This window comes from Equus asinus, chromosome 2 (assembly GCF_041296235.1).
Source record: "Equus asinus isolate D_3611 breed Donkey chromosome 2, EquAss-T2T_v2, whole genome shotgun sequence".
NCBI classification, from domain to species: Eukaryota; Metazoa; Chordata; class Mammalia; order Perissodactyla; family Equidae; genus Equus; species Equus asinus.
Genome location: NC_091791.1, coordinates 125,894,564 through 125,908,542, shown reverse-complemented (window position 1 = coordinate 125,908,542; position 13,979 = coordinate 125,894,564). Strand labels below are relative to the sequence as shown.

The 13,979-nt window shown below is 41.4% G+C and overlaps 1 protein-coding gene across 1 annotated transcript; it reads right to left on the bottom strand.

Annotated features, from left to right (window-relative positions):
• Positions 1 to 281: 281 nt before the first annotated feature.
• COX5A (cytochrome c oxidase subunit 5A) lies at positions 282 to 13,667 on the bottom strand. The gene is made up of 5 exons (XM_014841378.3): positions 13,371 to 13,667; positions 6,477 to 6,593; positions 4,699 to 4,820; positions 3,099 to 3,221; positions 282 to 448 (listed from the first exon to the last, which is right to left on the bottom strand). Exons 1-4 carry the CDS (start codon positions 13,474 to 13,476, stop codon positions 3,108 to 3,110), a joined length of 459 nt encoding a protein of 152 aa, XP_014696864.1. The 5' UTR covers positions 13,477 to 13,667; the 3' UTR covers positions 282 to 448; positions 3,099 to 3,107.
• Positions 13,668 to 13,979: the final 312 nt, after the last annotated feature.

Genomic DNA, 13,979 nt, shown 5'->3' with positions numbered 1-13,979 from the left:
AAGGCACACAATTTGATCTATCCCCACAGACAACCAACCCCCTAAGCCTTTGGTGCTTGCTGGTCCCGTCAACAAGAAAATTCCATATACGTAACTTTTAGCCTTTAGCTAATTTACCAGCCAGTGCCCAAAGTTGTTTAATTAGCTGACTTTCACATCAGATGGTTCCCAGAGAACTAAAGCAGTTCTCTCAGCGCGTAAGGTGGCAACAATCGTGAAATCAACGGCCCTGTAACAGTTTATTTTCTGCTTTTCAATGTAAACACATCAACAATACCTAATTTCCGTTCAAACTCATTTCCCTTTTATTAAAGTCCAAGTTACCATTACATGGTTTGGTACTCAATAAAGGAAAACTTGTTCAAATAAGGTAATATGTTATCATCAGTATTTCCAGGTGACTGTTTACAATCAAGTAGCATTATCAATAAATCCTTGGGAAGCCCATCTGTAAGAGAAAAAAATGAAGAATCAGACAGGATACAAAAAGGAAGAAATCTTGCTAAAACAACCTTTAGAGCAAGAGTCCAGGGAAATCACTGCCTCTGTGTAGCCTTTTCTGCTCTTACTTAATCTTGCCTAGAGTCAACTTACAGGGGACTAGCTGTGACTTTTTTGTTGTTTATACACCTGGTACTTACTAGAGTAGTCTTTTCCAATCAGGAAAGTATTGGGGAGTTGCCCTTTTAAAAAAATTTTAAAAGAAATATAATGCTGCTGCAACTAGAATATATCCAAAACACAAAGATCTTCTGAACTTCTTGGAATAATACTTGATAAAATGAAAATTAAGCCCAAATGTTTAGACAACCTTTTAAGAGTCCATTATGGAATATGAACCACAGACAAGAGCTTCAAAAATATAACTAGGAAATCTTCTATTCTCAATAGTTTTCTCCAAGTACTCACAGAAACTTTTAATAACACACACAAAAAAACTCTTTCCATTTATTACAAAGATGAGCTATCTGATTTTAGGGAGTTGGTGGCGATAGTGGTAGTATTGGGGTGGACAAAGATAAAATTAAGACTCCTGCTCCAAAGCAAGCTTTAAAAAGAGATCCCAAAAGTGGATTATAAACCTTAGGCATTTTCTGCTCAGTTTGTCAGCAGGAAGACTGAATATAATAGGGATTCTTTGAGTTCCAAGATTTTTTTTTTTTTTTTTAAAGATTGGCACCTGGGCTAACAACTGTTGCCAATCTTTTTTTTTTTTCTGCTTTATCTCCCAAAACCCCCCCTGTACACAGTTGTATATCTTAGTTGCACATCCTTCTAGTTGTGGGATGTGGGACACCGCCTCAATGTGGCCTGACGAGCCACAACCCTGGGCTGCTGCACTGGAGCGTGCGAACTTAACCACTCGGCCACGGAGCCGGCCCCAAGTTCCAAGATTTTTGAATACATGTTTCAATATGTGTTCACTAATGATGTCTTAACCAGGCTCAGTGGTTCTTTATCTAGTGAGGGATTTGATATTAGCACCGTAAATAATTTTAACACCACTTTTATTGAAACTTTTATTGATAAGAGAGTATCTCCAGTTTTAAAAATCAACTCCCTCTTACTCTTATGAAACAAATCCTCTCTTTAAGCCTCATTATTTACCTCTGAGAAATAAGAGTATGGCCTTAGTAAATGCCTCAATACTAAAATGGTATATAGGACATGTGGCATAGTAAGGACAATGGACTCCGGAGCCAGATTGCCTGGGTTCAAATGTGGGTTCCACTACTAGTTGTATGACCTTGGACAAGGTGCCTCAGTTTCCTCATTAGTAAAACAGTAAAATGGGAATAATTATAACAATACTAACTACCTCACAGGACTGCTTATGAGGATTGAATGAGTTAATATTTATAGAGCACTTAAAACAGGCCTGACACACAGTAAGAGTATACACAATATGTGTTTGTTAAATAAAATAAAACTTTGAGTTACTGCTTATATTATTTTCTGTTTCACAAAGAATTTTCTGCACACTGCTCACCACATTAATCCTATGGCTGGTTTTATTACCTAATCTGTCCTTCCATAGAGAACAAGGTATCAAATACTTCTTTTTTTTTTGCAAGGAAAGATCCACTCTGAGCTAAGATCTGTTGCCAATCTTCCTCTTTTTTTTTTCCTCCCCAAAGCCCCAGTACATGATTGTATATCCTAGTTGTAAGTCGTTCTAATTCTTCTATGTGAGCCACCACCAACAGCATGGCAAGTGACAGATGAGTGGTGTGGTTCTGCAACTAGGAAGTGAACCCAGGCTGCCAAAGTGATGAGCGCTAAACGCTGAACTTTAACCACAAGGCTGTCAGGGCTGGCTCTCAAATAAGTTTTTATTATTAATGAGTACTTACTTGACTATTAAATTCTAACTTGGGCACACAAAAACAAAGCCATCAAATTAATAAAACTCTGCTATTAAAAATAAACAATATGAATAAAAGCAGGCATGATGAGCACCTTGTATGCCGTGGATCACCTTTAGTTTGGGGGAGGTTAAAGGGCTGGAATTAAGGAAGGGTACACAGAGGGCTTCAACTCTATGTGAAACCAGTCATTTCTTGGGGGGGGGGGGGTGGAACCAAAGCAAATATGGCAAAATAATATCTGAAAATCTGGGTGTGGTTGCACTTATTCTCTATGCTATTCTTTTTTTTTTCCTGCTGAGGAAGATTTGCCCTGAGCTAACATCTGTTGCCAATCTTCCTCTTTTTGTATGTCAGCTCCTGAAGCAGCATGGCCACTGACAGACGAGTGGTGTAGGTCTGCTTCCAGGAATTGAACCCAGGCCACCAAAGCAGAGCATGCTGAACTTAACCACTAGGCCACTGGCACTGGCTCTCTATCTTTGAAATACTGTATATAGATTTTTAATTAAGGAGGTTTTTACTTGCCTTTACACCAGTAAGAGAAGAATTATAACAACTAGAAATAACAATTCTAGCTCCTTAAATTTATCATCATTGGTACTCTCTAAACCTCTATGCTCGCAGCCTCTAACAAGGCCATTAAAAGGTCTTACTCTGAGAATACTGAAATGTCGCTCATTCATCTCTCTCTAGATTCTTTCCTGCCTTATTCAGTAGTGAGTTGCTTACCCATGGGGTTTACACTTTGTCAAGGCCCAGTTCCTCTGGAGTGGAGATTCCCAGTTCATTTAAAGTTGGTCTAAGTTCCTGGATCACATAGGGGTATATTTCCTTATGAGGTCCTGCTTTGTCCTGACAGCAAAGAAAATATTCACATTTAGCTCTCTGAAAAGCCATCTCTATTACAATGAACTTGAAAATGCTTTTAATCAAATATACAGAGGATAGTGACAGAGAATACAAGTCACCTACTTCTTTTTAGGACTTTTATGGCTCGATGAGCAGTACACAGGTCTGTGCCTGGAATTCGAACCTGTGAACCCTGGGCAGCCAAAGTGGAGCATGCAAGCCTAACCGCTGCACCACCAGGCCAGCCCCGAAGTCACCTACTTTTAAGTTAACATATTTGTTCAATGAAGAGAACAACTTATGTAGGCACTATTCAAGGTAGGTTTTTAAGATACCTTGAGAATACCTAAGACAATTAAGACTAAATCCAGGGGGAAAAAATAAATATTTTAAAGCCTTGAGTTACTGGAAAAGAAGGTGGTGATGACAGAATTTTGTGAAGGTAATTAAATGTGCCCAGCAGGCAACAGGAATAATTAAGTTAACACAAGAAGAGTTTTTAAATTTGTCTCTAATTTCAGACTCTAACTGAATTAGCTGCTGGTGCTGAACGGATTGATAGCCTACAGAACCCTTAATTATCGTACCTGTTGTAGAAAAAGTAATGTCACATGTTCCCTCTTACAGACTTTGAATCTCTTTCTTCTAGACCATAATATCTTTTCCTGGAGAGCTACGCTTAGAGAACACTTATTTCCAAGACAAGAGAGTTTTGACGAATACTCATTCACCATGACATATAATTTTATCTATACTGTCACAGGGTACCTCAGGGACAAACATTAAAAAGGCAAATGGATTAAGACAGCGCCAAGCTGCTGTTATTCTGCCTTTAACAAATTCTAAGTCTTTTTAGTTCTATTTTTTTATTTATAAAATTCTTGTTTAAAATGCATTGTATTTATTTGTTCATTACAGAAAAATCAGAAACTATAATCAAATAACAAATAGCACAAAGGTAAATTGTAGTTAAACCTTTGTATATCCTTTTTTTTTTTAAGATTGGCCCTGAGCTAACATCTGTTGCCAATCTTTTTTTTCTCCTTCTACTTCCCAAAGCCCCCCAGTACGTAGTTGTATATTCTAGTTGTAGGTCCTTCTAGTTCTGCTATGTGGGACGCCACTTCAGCATGGTTTGATGAGTGGTGCTAGGTCCACACCCAGGATCCAAACCGCTGAAACCCTGGACTGTGGAAGTGGAGTGTGGGAAATTAACCACTCAGCCATGGGGCCAGCCCCTTGTAGATCCTTAATTATTTCTTTAAGATAAATTCTCAAATGGAATTGCTGAACAAAAGGATATCAAGCACAATTTTTAAGGCCTTGGATAAATTCTGCCAAACTGCCCTCCAGAAAGATTCTAACTGCAACGTACATTCCCGCTAAAAATGAGAACTGATTAAAAACCACAGAATATGCTGACACCTAATCAACGGCCCACCCACTTCCAGAACTTCTTTAGCATTATTATTTCACTGACCTTGACAACCTCTAGGATGCGAACTGCACTAGCAAAATCATTTAACCGTCTGCATGCCCGCAAAGCAGCATCAATGATTTTGGGTTCTGGAACCAGATCATAGCCAACAAGTGTATTCATCCCTGTCAAATTAAAAAGAGGGGCCATATCAACCTAGAATATCCTTACTTAAACTACAGTTTAATTATCTATATTTGTATTGAAACAGACATGTGATCTTGTCTGTTTAGGCCTCTATTATCTACAAAATGAGAGAATCTGCCTTTAACAAATTCTAGATGATAAGATCATAGTGGATCTTCCAGGGAATTAGTGGAAAGAAAGAAGTATGCAGTAGCATGCAGACTGAAGGGAAAAAAACCCAAAAGTTTTCTTAAATGCAAACACAATTTTCAATAATAATTAGCTGGTTTGTTTTCAAACAAGAGGGCTGTTTTCAACTCATATCTTTAGATCTTAGTACAATGTATGTACTTTGGTTGCTTTAAAATAAATTTGATTGGAAAGTAATCTAAAAACACCCAGAGAAATGCTTAAGGAGAGTTAATGAAGCCCAAATGAGGACATTAAGGAGATATAGAGAAATATTAGCACACAGACTCATAAACATTCAACCAAAAAATGACTGGACATGATTACTTTAGGCTCTGCACAAAATGACACATCATAAAATTTAAGATTCTCTTAATGGGAAAGCAGAATTGCCATTCTTTTCATCACTTCTACTCAAGATTATTCAATAAGAATTTCCCTGGTTGCAGCAAAATTGAGTCATTACATTCCTGCAGAGAAGTTTGAAGCACTTAGGTTTCTTGCTTTTATTTATTTTAAAATATTTAAACAAAGGACACCAGTGACTACAATGCTAGAATACAGTCATAAAGACTGAACTCTTGGTCTGAGATAAGTTGCCTACACTTAAAAATAGTTATCTACTAGTCTAACTATCAGACTAGTTATCATTTTTTCTTTAAGATTTTTTCTTTCATTTTTCTCCCCAAAGCCCCCGGTACATAGTTGTATATTCTTCGTTGTGGGTCCTTCTAGTTGTGGCATGGGGGATGCTGCCTCAGCGTGGTTTGATGAACAGTGGCATGTCCGCGCCCAGGATTCGAACCAACAAAACACTGGGCCACCTGCAGTGGAGCGCGCGAACTTAACCACTCGGCCACGGGGCCAGCCCCAAGAGACTAGTTATCATTAATACTACTCACGTTAAATGTGCATCTGCAAATTTAGGAAAAACAAATTCTAGCTTACTTAGACTGGGCACTTATTCAGGGCAAGACAAATCATAACTGAGAATAAAAATAACAAAAAACCCAAATTATTACCAAGAAGGGAAGAGAACCAAATGACGACTTGTATAAATTATTTAAAAGGTACAAAACTGTTAACTCTTGCTCACCCTGATCTATCATGATAGCCGTGGTTTTCAATCAGGGGTGATTTTGTCCCCCAGGAGACATTTTTGGTTGTCACAACTTGGGGGAGCTTGTGGCATCTAATGCATAGAAGTTAAAGATGCTATCTAACATCCTACAATGCAAAGGACAGTGCTTGCAACAAAGAATTATCTGGCCCAAAATGTCAATAGTGCCTGCCTTAAAAGAAACACTATGGAAGTTATAAACTTTCTTAACTGCAAGTTGCAAGACAATACCCAGTTTACATGATACATGTTTTTAAAATAGTTGCTTTCAACAAAGTAGTGGAAGACTACAAAGCAGTTCATAATTCTATACCAAAATAGACAAATATGGCTATGTTCCAATTACCTTTACGCAATTCCCAGGCATCAATATCTGGCTTGTTGAAGTACGTCACCCAGCGAGCATCAAACTCCTCATCTGTCTCATGTGACCCATGGGAGTAGCAGCGAACCGACTGGACAGCTACAATGGAGAAAGAGCAATAACTTCAATATACAGAAGTAGCACTTGACACGTCTCGTCAGTATAAGGTTTTTGCTTGTTTTTTCTTTTTATTGCATTAAAATTACACACAAAATTTACCATGTTAACCATCTTTTAGTGTACAATTCAAAGGTATTAAATACATTTGATTTGTATCATTTTGAATCAATTATCTATGTCATGGTAGGAAAATTATTCAGCAGGTCAAATGAAACAAATCTTATGTATTGATATGAAAAAAATCTTAAAAATTAGGCAAAGAAAAACCAGTAGAACAAAAAGCACTATATATGTATGTTTATGCTTTCCTCCCATTAATGTGTAATGCTAGCTTGAAATTGTTAACAGTGGCTACCTTTGGAAGGAAAAACTTTACTTCTTCATACACTTCCATAATGTCTGAATTTTTGCAATAAGTAGAGTATTAATTCCTAATTTAAAATAATGTCAATTCTAAGTTCCTAAGTAAATTTATAAGATATATATTTTTTTTTTGAGGAAGGTTAGCCCTGAACTAACTGCTACCAATTCTCCTCTTTTTGCTGAGGAAGACTGGCCCTGACATAACATCCATGCCCATCTTCCTCTACCTTATACGTGGGATGCCTGCCACAGCATGGCTTTTGCCAGGCAGTGCCATGTCCACACCCAGGATCCGAACTGGCAAACCCCAGGCCGCCGAGAAGTAGAATGTGCACACTTAACCGCTGCGCCACGGGGCCGGCCCCTATATTTTCTTGATAAAATTTTTTAAAAATCTTATGCCCTCCATTAAATTATATTTAAAAATAAATTACGGGGCCAGCTCAGTGGCGCACGGGTTAAGTTCACACGTTCTGCTTTGGTGGCCTGGGGTTTGCCAGTTCGGACCCCGGATGCGCACATGGCACCACGTGGCACACCATGCTATGGTAGGCATCCCACATATAAAGTGGAGGAAGATGGGCATGGAGGTTAGCTCAGGGCTAATCTTCCTCCAAAAAAAAATTAATTAAAAAAATTTACACATCCTGATAAAGCAATGTAATTTAAAAATTATTTTATCAAGCTACAGCCCCTTCCTTGCAAATTCTGATAAATCCCCTAAGGGAGAATATGCCCTCTGAGTTACATCCAATGAAAAAAACACTGCTTTCAGTGCTTAAGATTTCTAAGAAGTAAGATTTTTAAATATAACATTGTCAAGAAAACAGGACACACTTAGTGTTCTGCTCTCAATCAATATACCCTCTGCAGGACCAAATGAAAAGCCTCTCCGTTGTTAGTTTCTGCCTGACAAATGGACACTGAATTGGGAGTTAGAAAATCTGGATTCTTTCTAAACAACCTCTGGGTAGGCGGGAAGGGGGAGAAGAAAATTTTCTCTTTGGGTTTCAAGAGGCAGCAGAGGGGCCAGCCCTGTGACCCAGTGGTTAAGTTCACACACACTGTTTCAGTGGCCCAGGGTTTTGCCAGTTCAGATCCTGGGTGCAGACATGGCACCACTCATCTGGCCATGTTGAGGTGGTGTCCCACATAGCACAACCAGAAGGACCTACAACTAGAATATACAACTATGTACTGGGGGGCTTTGGGGAGAAGAAGGGGAAAAAAAAAAAAAAAGATTGGCAACAGATGTTAGCTCAGGGCCAGTCTTAAAAAAAAAGAGGCAGGGGGCCAGCCCCGTGGCCGAGTGGTTAAGTTCGTGTGCTCTGCTTCTACGGCCCAGGGTTTCGCCAGTTCGAATCCTGGTCGTGCACATGGCACTGCTCATCAAGCCATGCTGAGATGGCATGCCGCATGCCAAAACTACAAGGACCCAGAACTAAAAAAAAATACACAACTATGTACTGGGGGCTTTGGGGAGAAAAAGGAAAAATAAAATCTTAAAAAAAAAAAAAAAAAGAGGCAGCAGAGCCTAGTGGTCAGATACTTCTCAGCTTTTCACTGTCCCACTGTTTGACCCTGGAAAATTAACTCAAGTTTTATGTTCATTATCTCCAAAATGAGGATACCACTATCTTAGCAGATTATGATGATCAAAAATGGAAGCCAGGGGGCTGGCCCGGTGGCGCAGCAGTTAAGTGTGCATGTTCCGATTCAGTGGCCTGGGCTTTGCCGGTGTGGACATGGCACTGCTTGGCAAGCCATGCTGTGGTAGGCGTCCCACATATAAAGTAGAGGAAGATGGGCATGGATGTTAGCTCAGGGCCAGTCTTCCTCAGCAAAAAGAGGAGAATTGGCAGCAGTTAGCTCAGGGCTAATCTTCCTCCAAAAAAAAAAAAAAAAAAAAAAAAGGAAGCCAGGTAATACTTTGCCCAGGGCTTAGCACCTTAAATACTCAGTAAATGCCAGCTATAAATTAATTTTATCTAAAAATGTCTTAGTTGATCTTCTATTTATGTTAATCATAATTTACAGAAATAAACATTCTTCAAATTGCATTTCCTGTTACATGAATTAGACAAGCTTAGTATAATTTCTAATTTTTTGGGGGGGACGGAGAGTGAGGAAGATTGTCCCTGAGCTAACATCTGTGCCAATCTTCCTCTATTTTATATGTGGGATGCCACCACAGCATGGCTTGATGAGCAGTGTGTAGGTCCATGCCCAGGATCCGAACCTGCAAACTCCAGGCCGCCAAAGCAGAGCACACAAACTTAACCACTCGGCCACAGGGCTGGCCCTCTAGTTATTTTTAAAGGCTTAACATATCAAAAAAACAGTAACTACTCAGAAACCTCCACTGCAGTTCTAAGAATACTCCAAAATCTAAATGTCAGGAATATCCTATACATCCTTAATGCAATAACTGGCAGGAGAAAGAGCAGAGAGAAAAAAAAAAAAAAGAAAAGAGACAAAGATGGAAAACTGGCCAGTCCTGGAGATGGACTGTCACTGCTACATCAAGGACAAGAATTCTCACTTAAATTACTATTTGAGCCTATAGCAAAATACCTGCCAAAGTCGCAGAGGATCACAACACAAGTCCCAATTTTCTCAGAGACCTAAATTAGCTCCACAGTCCAGGCCCAGAACAAAGTGGGAGATGTACATAAATGGGCTGGAATTGGACACCCTTTAATCTCTATGACAAGAAAAAAGAATGGATCCCTAGATCTAAACGAACTTAGTAAATGCAAACATTTAAACAAAACTATGTGGGTATTTAATAACTCGTAAGGACTAATATTCATTTAATATATTGGGAAGCATAGATCACAACAACCCTCTAACCCACTGTTAGCAAAAACTTATAAGCTACCTTTTTCAAATATTAAAGTTACCCTTAGCTGAATATTTAAAGTGCAAATGTAAAATGCTACAACTTTGGAAGACTGTTTAGCAGCTTAACAAGTTAAACACATACCTATTATACTATGCAGTAATTTCACTTCAAAGTATTTACCCAAGAAAAGGGAAATAAATGTATTCCCTCCCCAGAGGTAATTATTAAGTGCACCTTTCCTATCACCCAGAAAAGTGTTTCATGATAACCAATTCCTTTTGCTCACTGCTGGGCATGGATTTCACCAGGTGACTGGTAGCTGGACTTTGTTTTCTAAGTGAAAAAGATGACCAGCAACTGCAAATCCTAGTCAAGGACATCAATGGATCACCTTCAATGATTTGTTCACCTTCCTTCTAGGAGTCCCAAATTATAAACTGGTTGCACTCCAAAAAAACCTAATATGAAACAACTATTTAGAATACCAAGCATGCACCCCTTACAGGAGGGCAAAAACAGACTTTCCCTCATGGTTTAAATTATATTGCTAATTCCAGGAATGGGTAGAATAGGATCTATTCTCCTAGCTGTGAACATGTCCCCCATATGCTTAATGTTTTGATTCTTAGGTAAACTAGATAGGCATTCTTTCCCTCTCCCCACCAACCCAACTTAAGTACAGTGTACAGCATTTCCACCTAGTTTTAAGGCTTGCAGGGCAACCTATCTTGGAAAACAACTGCTCAGAGCTTTTATAGAACCTAAAGTTTCCAGAGCAGGAAAAAGGAAGCAGCTGTAAAAAACAGGGACACACCTACGACCTCAAACTAAAAAGCAGAAACTGCTTTTTGGCATTCAATTAAGCACTCTATTAAAAAAGCTAACATATTTAGAAAATTAAGAGGCTCATTAATCTCTCTGGTTTAAGTTTAGTTAAATCAGATAGCTTTCCATCTAATAACTGATCAGCTCAGACAAAGCCCAAAGAATGGTCATTTTGGTGGTAGTAATGCTAGGAGTAAGAGAAAGAAACAAATAATGTGAAGGGCACATGAACAAGCTCAAAGGCAGGGTTGTTGAGGTCCAAGGCTTAGAGCATCCCTACACCTTGGGGCCCAAAGGCTGGAAATTTAGAAATGTGGAAGTGGTGCAGAAAAGAAGGTTGGAAGGTAATAAAAAGTGCTACTTAAATTCAGCCGTGCACCAAGAAAGGGAAAGAGAAAACTCCCACCCTTCCAGGTTGTATAGGTTTTGAGGGCTGACTAGAGAATCTAACCAATATTCAAAACATTTTAGGGGCCGGCCCCGTGGCCGAGTGGTTAAGTCTGGGCACTGCGCTTCGGTGGCCCAGGGTTTCGCCAGTTTGGCTCCTGGGTGCGGGCATGGCACCGCTCGTCAGGCCATGCTGAGGCGGTGTCCCACATGCCACAACCAGAGGGACCCACAACTGAAAATACACAACTATGTACCAGGAGACTTTGGGGAGAAAAAGGAAAAATAAAATCTTAAAAAAAAAACACCAAAACATTTTAATTATCCAATTTCAGCAGTTATTGGAAAAAATTCTGTTTCAAGTTGGAGGCTTCTTTACAGACCAAATATGGAATTTGAGTTACTACTCAACTAGAGCAAACTTGAGGCCCCTCAGGTTAACCCTTCTGGAGCTCTCTTTCAAGTATACTCTCATCTGACCTTGGATAGCCTCATCCAAGAACCTTAATCCTTTCTGACTCACAAGTGCATAAAATCTCTTCAGTTTCATACTGATAACAAACCTCAACCTATAATATACAAAAGTGAAAGGCACTACAATAAAGCAAATACGTACTAAGCATTTGTGCCAGGCAAGGTGCTAAGAGTTACATTATCTCATTCAAACCTCACAACTACCAAATATTATCCTGATTTTAGAGATGAGGCAACTGAGTCTTAAGGTTAACATGTCCAAGGTCACAGCTAGAAAGGAGCTGACATAAATGTAACCAATACTGCCTCCTTGTGGCAAATATTTAGGTCTATGGGACAAACACCTAAGATAAAGCTTTTTGTTTATGAACTATACTCAAGAGTGGGAATAGAATGCCTAGGAGATAAAACACTATGTCCAAACTTACTAAGAAAAGAGGAACTCCTTAATCTACAGTTTGCCAAAAACCTCTGCCATTTCCAAACCTGCCACAAAATGCAGCTATTCTTTTGAAGGGGACCTAAGAAACCTCCCCAAAACGTATCTGTATGAAAAAATTAAAGCAGTATTTGCTGATTTAGCACTTAGATAAGGAAAGAAACAAAAAAACATAAAATCTGACAAGCATCAGGATGCGCCGAAAATAACTATAACTAAGAAACAGAAAATGGTTCCATCACTAATAAAGGAGTCCGTTTCCCAGGACGGGCCTCAGTTTCTTTTTCTATAAGGTGGTCTCCATGGTCTTCGAAGTGTATGCCAGCCTCGCCCTTCTATGATAAAGTCTACATTGAATGAAGCAAAACACACTCCTTAGGTTCTCAAGTGTCTAATTAAAACACGCAAAATAGTCAAGAGAACAACCTTACTGGTTTTGAGTTTCTGAGCTCATGTGTTTAAATATGCATGCTTAGGGGCTAAATTTCATAATGTAGCATATACTAACACCATGGACCACGATCAAAGAGCAGCTACAATAATTAAAAGTGCAGTGCTGGGCACAAAGCCTCCTGGAATACATATAAGACAAAATAAGAGGCAGGAATCAGCAACACACTTCATAATCAAGCCATCAGGCTTCTAATCCGAAGCAAAAAAGAACCCTTCCCCATGTTTGCAGAACCCAGTATTTCCGGGTCTGTGGTACCCAATCTTCGAAAAGAGTAATGTTCTCATCATAAAACCTATCAATTCAGACTCTCTTCCAGACCCCCGCAAACAAGCACACACATCTATCTATGGTAAACGTGGAAGAATTAGAACGCGGCACAACAGTCTCTAAAAATGACAGCACGGTCTGTGAAAATGACACACAAAACGCCAACCAGGAAATGCATGATAACAAAGTATACTGTGTCCCACACGGAAGCATATTGTATTTTCGGAAGGCGCTGGGGGCGGCGGTGCCCGGGTCCCCGGAGGGGCCACCCCGCTCCTACACTGAGCAGCGCGCCCTGTGGCTCAATGTCACCTTCGCCGAAGCGCGGCGGGCTGGTGGCGGACGCTCCCAGTCAGGTGGCCGCAGGGGTCAGTGCCAGGGCAGGGCCACGGCCCGGGACCCGAACGGGTCCGGTAGGCGCCTGAGGTGGGCTGTCCCCTCCGCGGCGCCCACAGCTGGTCCACACCTGACCAGTCCGCGGTGCCCGCACCAGGAAGTCGCGCTGCGGAGGGCCCCCGGGTCACGTCCTCCAGTCCTCCACAACTGAAGGCAGCGGAGAGAGCGGCCAGTGGTCACCGGGTTCGGCCCCCCGCCCGCAGAGCAGGGACTAGGCCGCGGGGCGAACCAACTCTCGAGTGGCGGCGGGGGCCCAGGTCACCGCAAGGACACGCGGGCGCGGGCAATGGCAGGCGGGGGCCTTACCGGCGGCGGGGCCGGGGGCCGGGGCGGAGTGCAGGAGGCCTCGACGGCTGGCCCGGGCAGCTGCGGCTGCTGCTACCGCGCAGCGGCGAAGAGGGGCGCCCAGCATGACGGCTACGGCGGCAAGCAGGCTAAGGCTCAGTGGAAGCCGAGTGTGAGCTCACGGGCCGCTCCGGAGCGCGCGGGGTCGGACTCACGCACCGACGCACAGCGGGCGCAGCGTAAGGTCCCGCCCACTGCGGCGCTCGCGCCTCGGCGGGAGGGGGCCAACATGCTGCCGCGGGCGGACTACGGCGGCGCGATAAGGACAAACCACTTTGGCGCCGCCCCACGCCGGGAATCGGGTCTCGTGGATTGCAGCAGCCATTATGGAGCGAGCATGGGAGGAAATCGAGCGGCCAGCAGTGGACGGTACCGTGGTTTAAGTACGCTTCCGGAGGCAACTCCATCACCTACCTCAAAGTGGGAACGACTATAATAATAATGACAATTTAATAAAAATACCTTCTTTGCTTACACACAGCCTCCCCCATACCCCACCCCTTTGACGCTTAAAATAGGAGAACTAATGGGAAAACAACTGCTACATGTAAGGAACCTTATTAGTAACTA

Excerpts from the sequence above, each read along its gene's own strand:
- COX5A (XM_014841378.3), bottom strand. The coding sequence starts at position 13,476 with ATGCTGGGCGCCCCTCTTCGCCGCTGCGCGGTAGCAGCAGCCGCAGCT. Across the intron at positions 6,594-13,370 it reads GGCCCCCGGCCCCGCCGCCG|CTGTCCAGTCGGTTCGCTGC; the intron begins GTAAGGCCCCCG and ends TCTCCATTGTAG. Across the intron at positions 3,222-4,698 it reads GCATCCTAGAGGTTGTCAAG|GACAAAGCAGGACCTCATAA; the intron begins GTCAGTGAAATA and ends CTTTGCTGTCAG.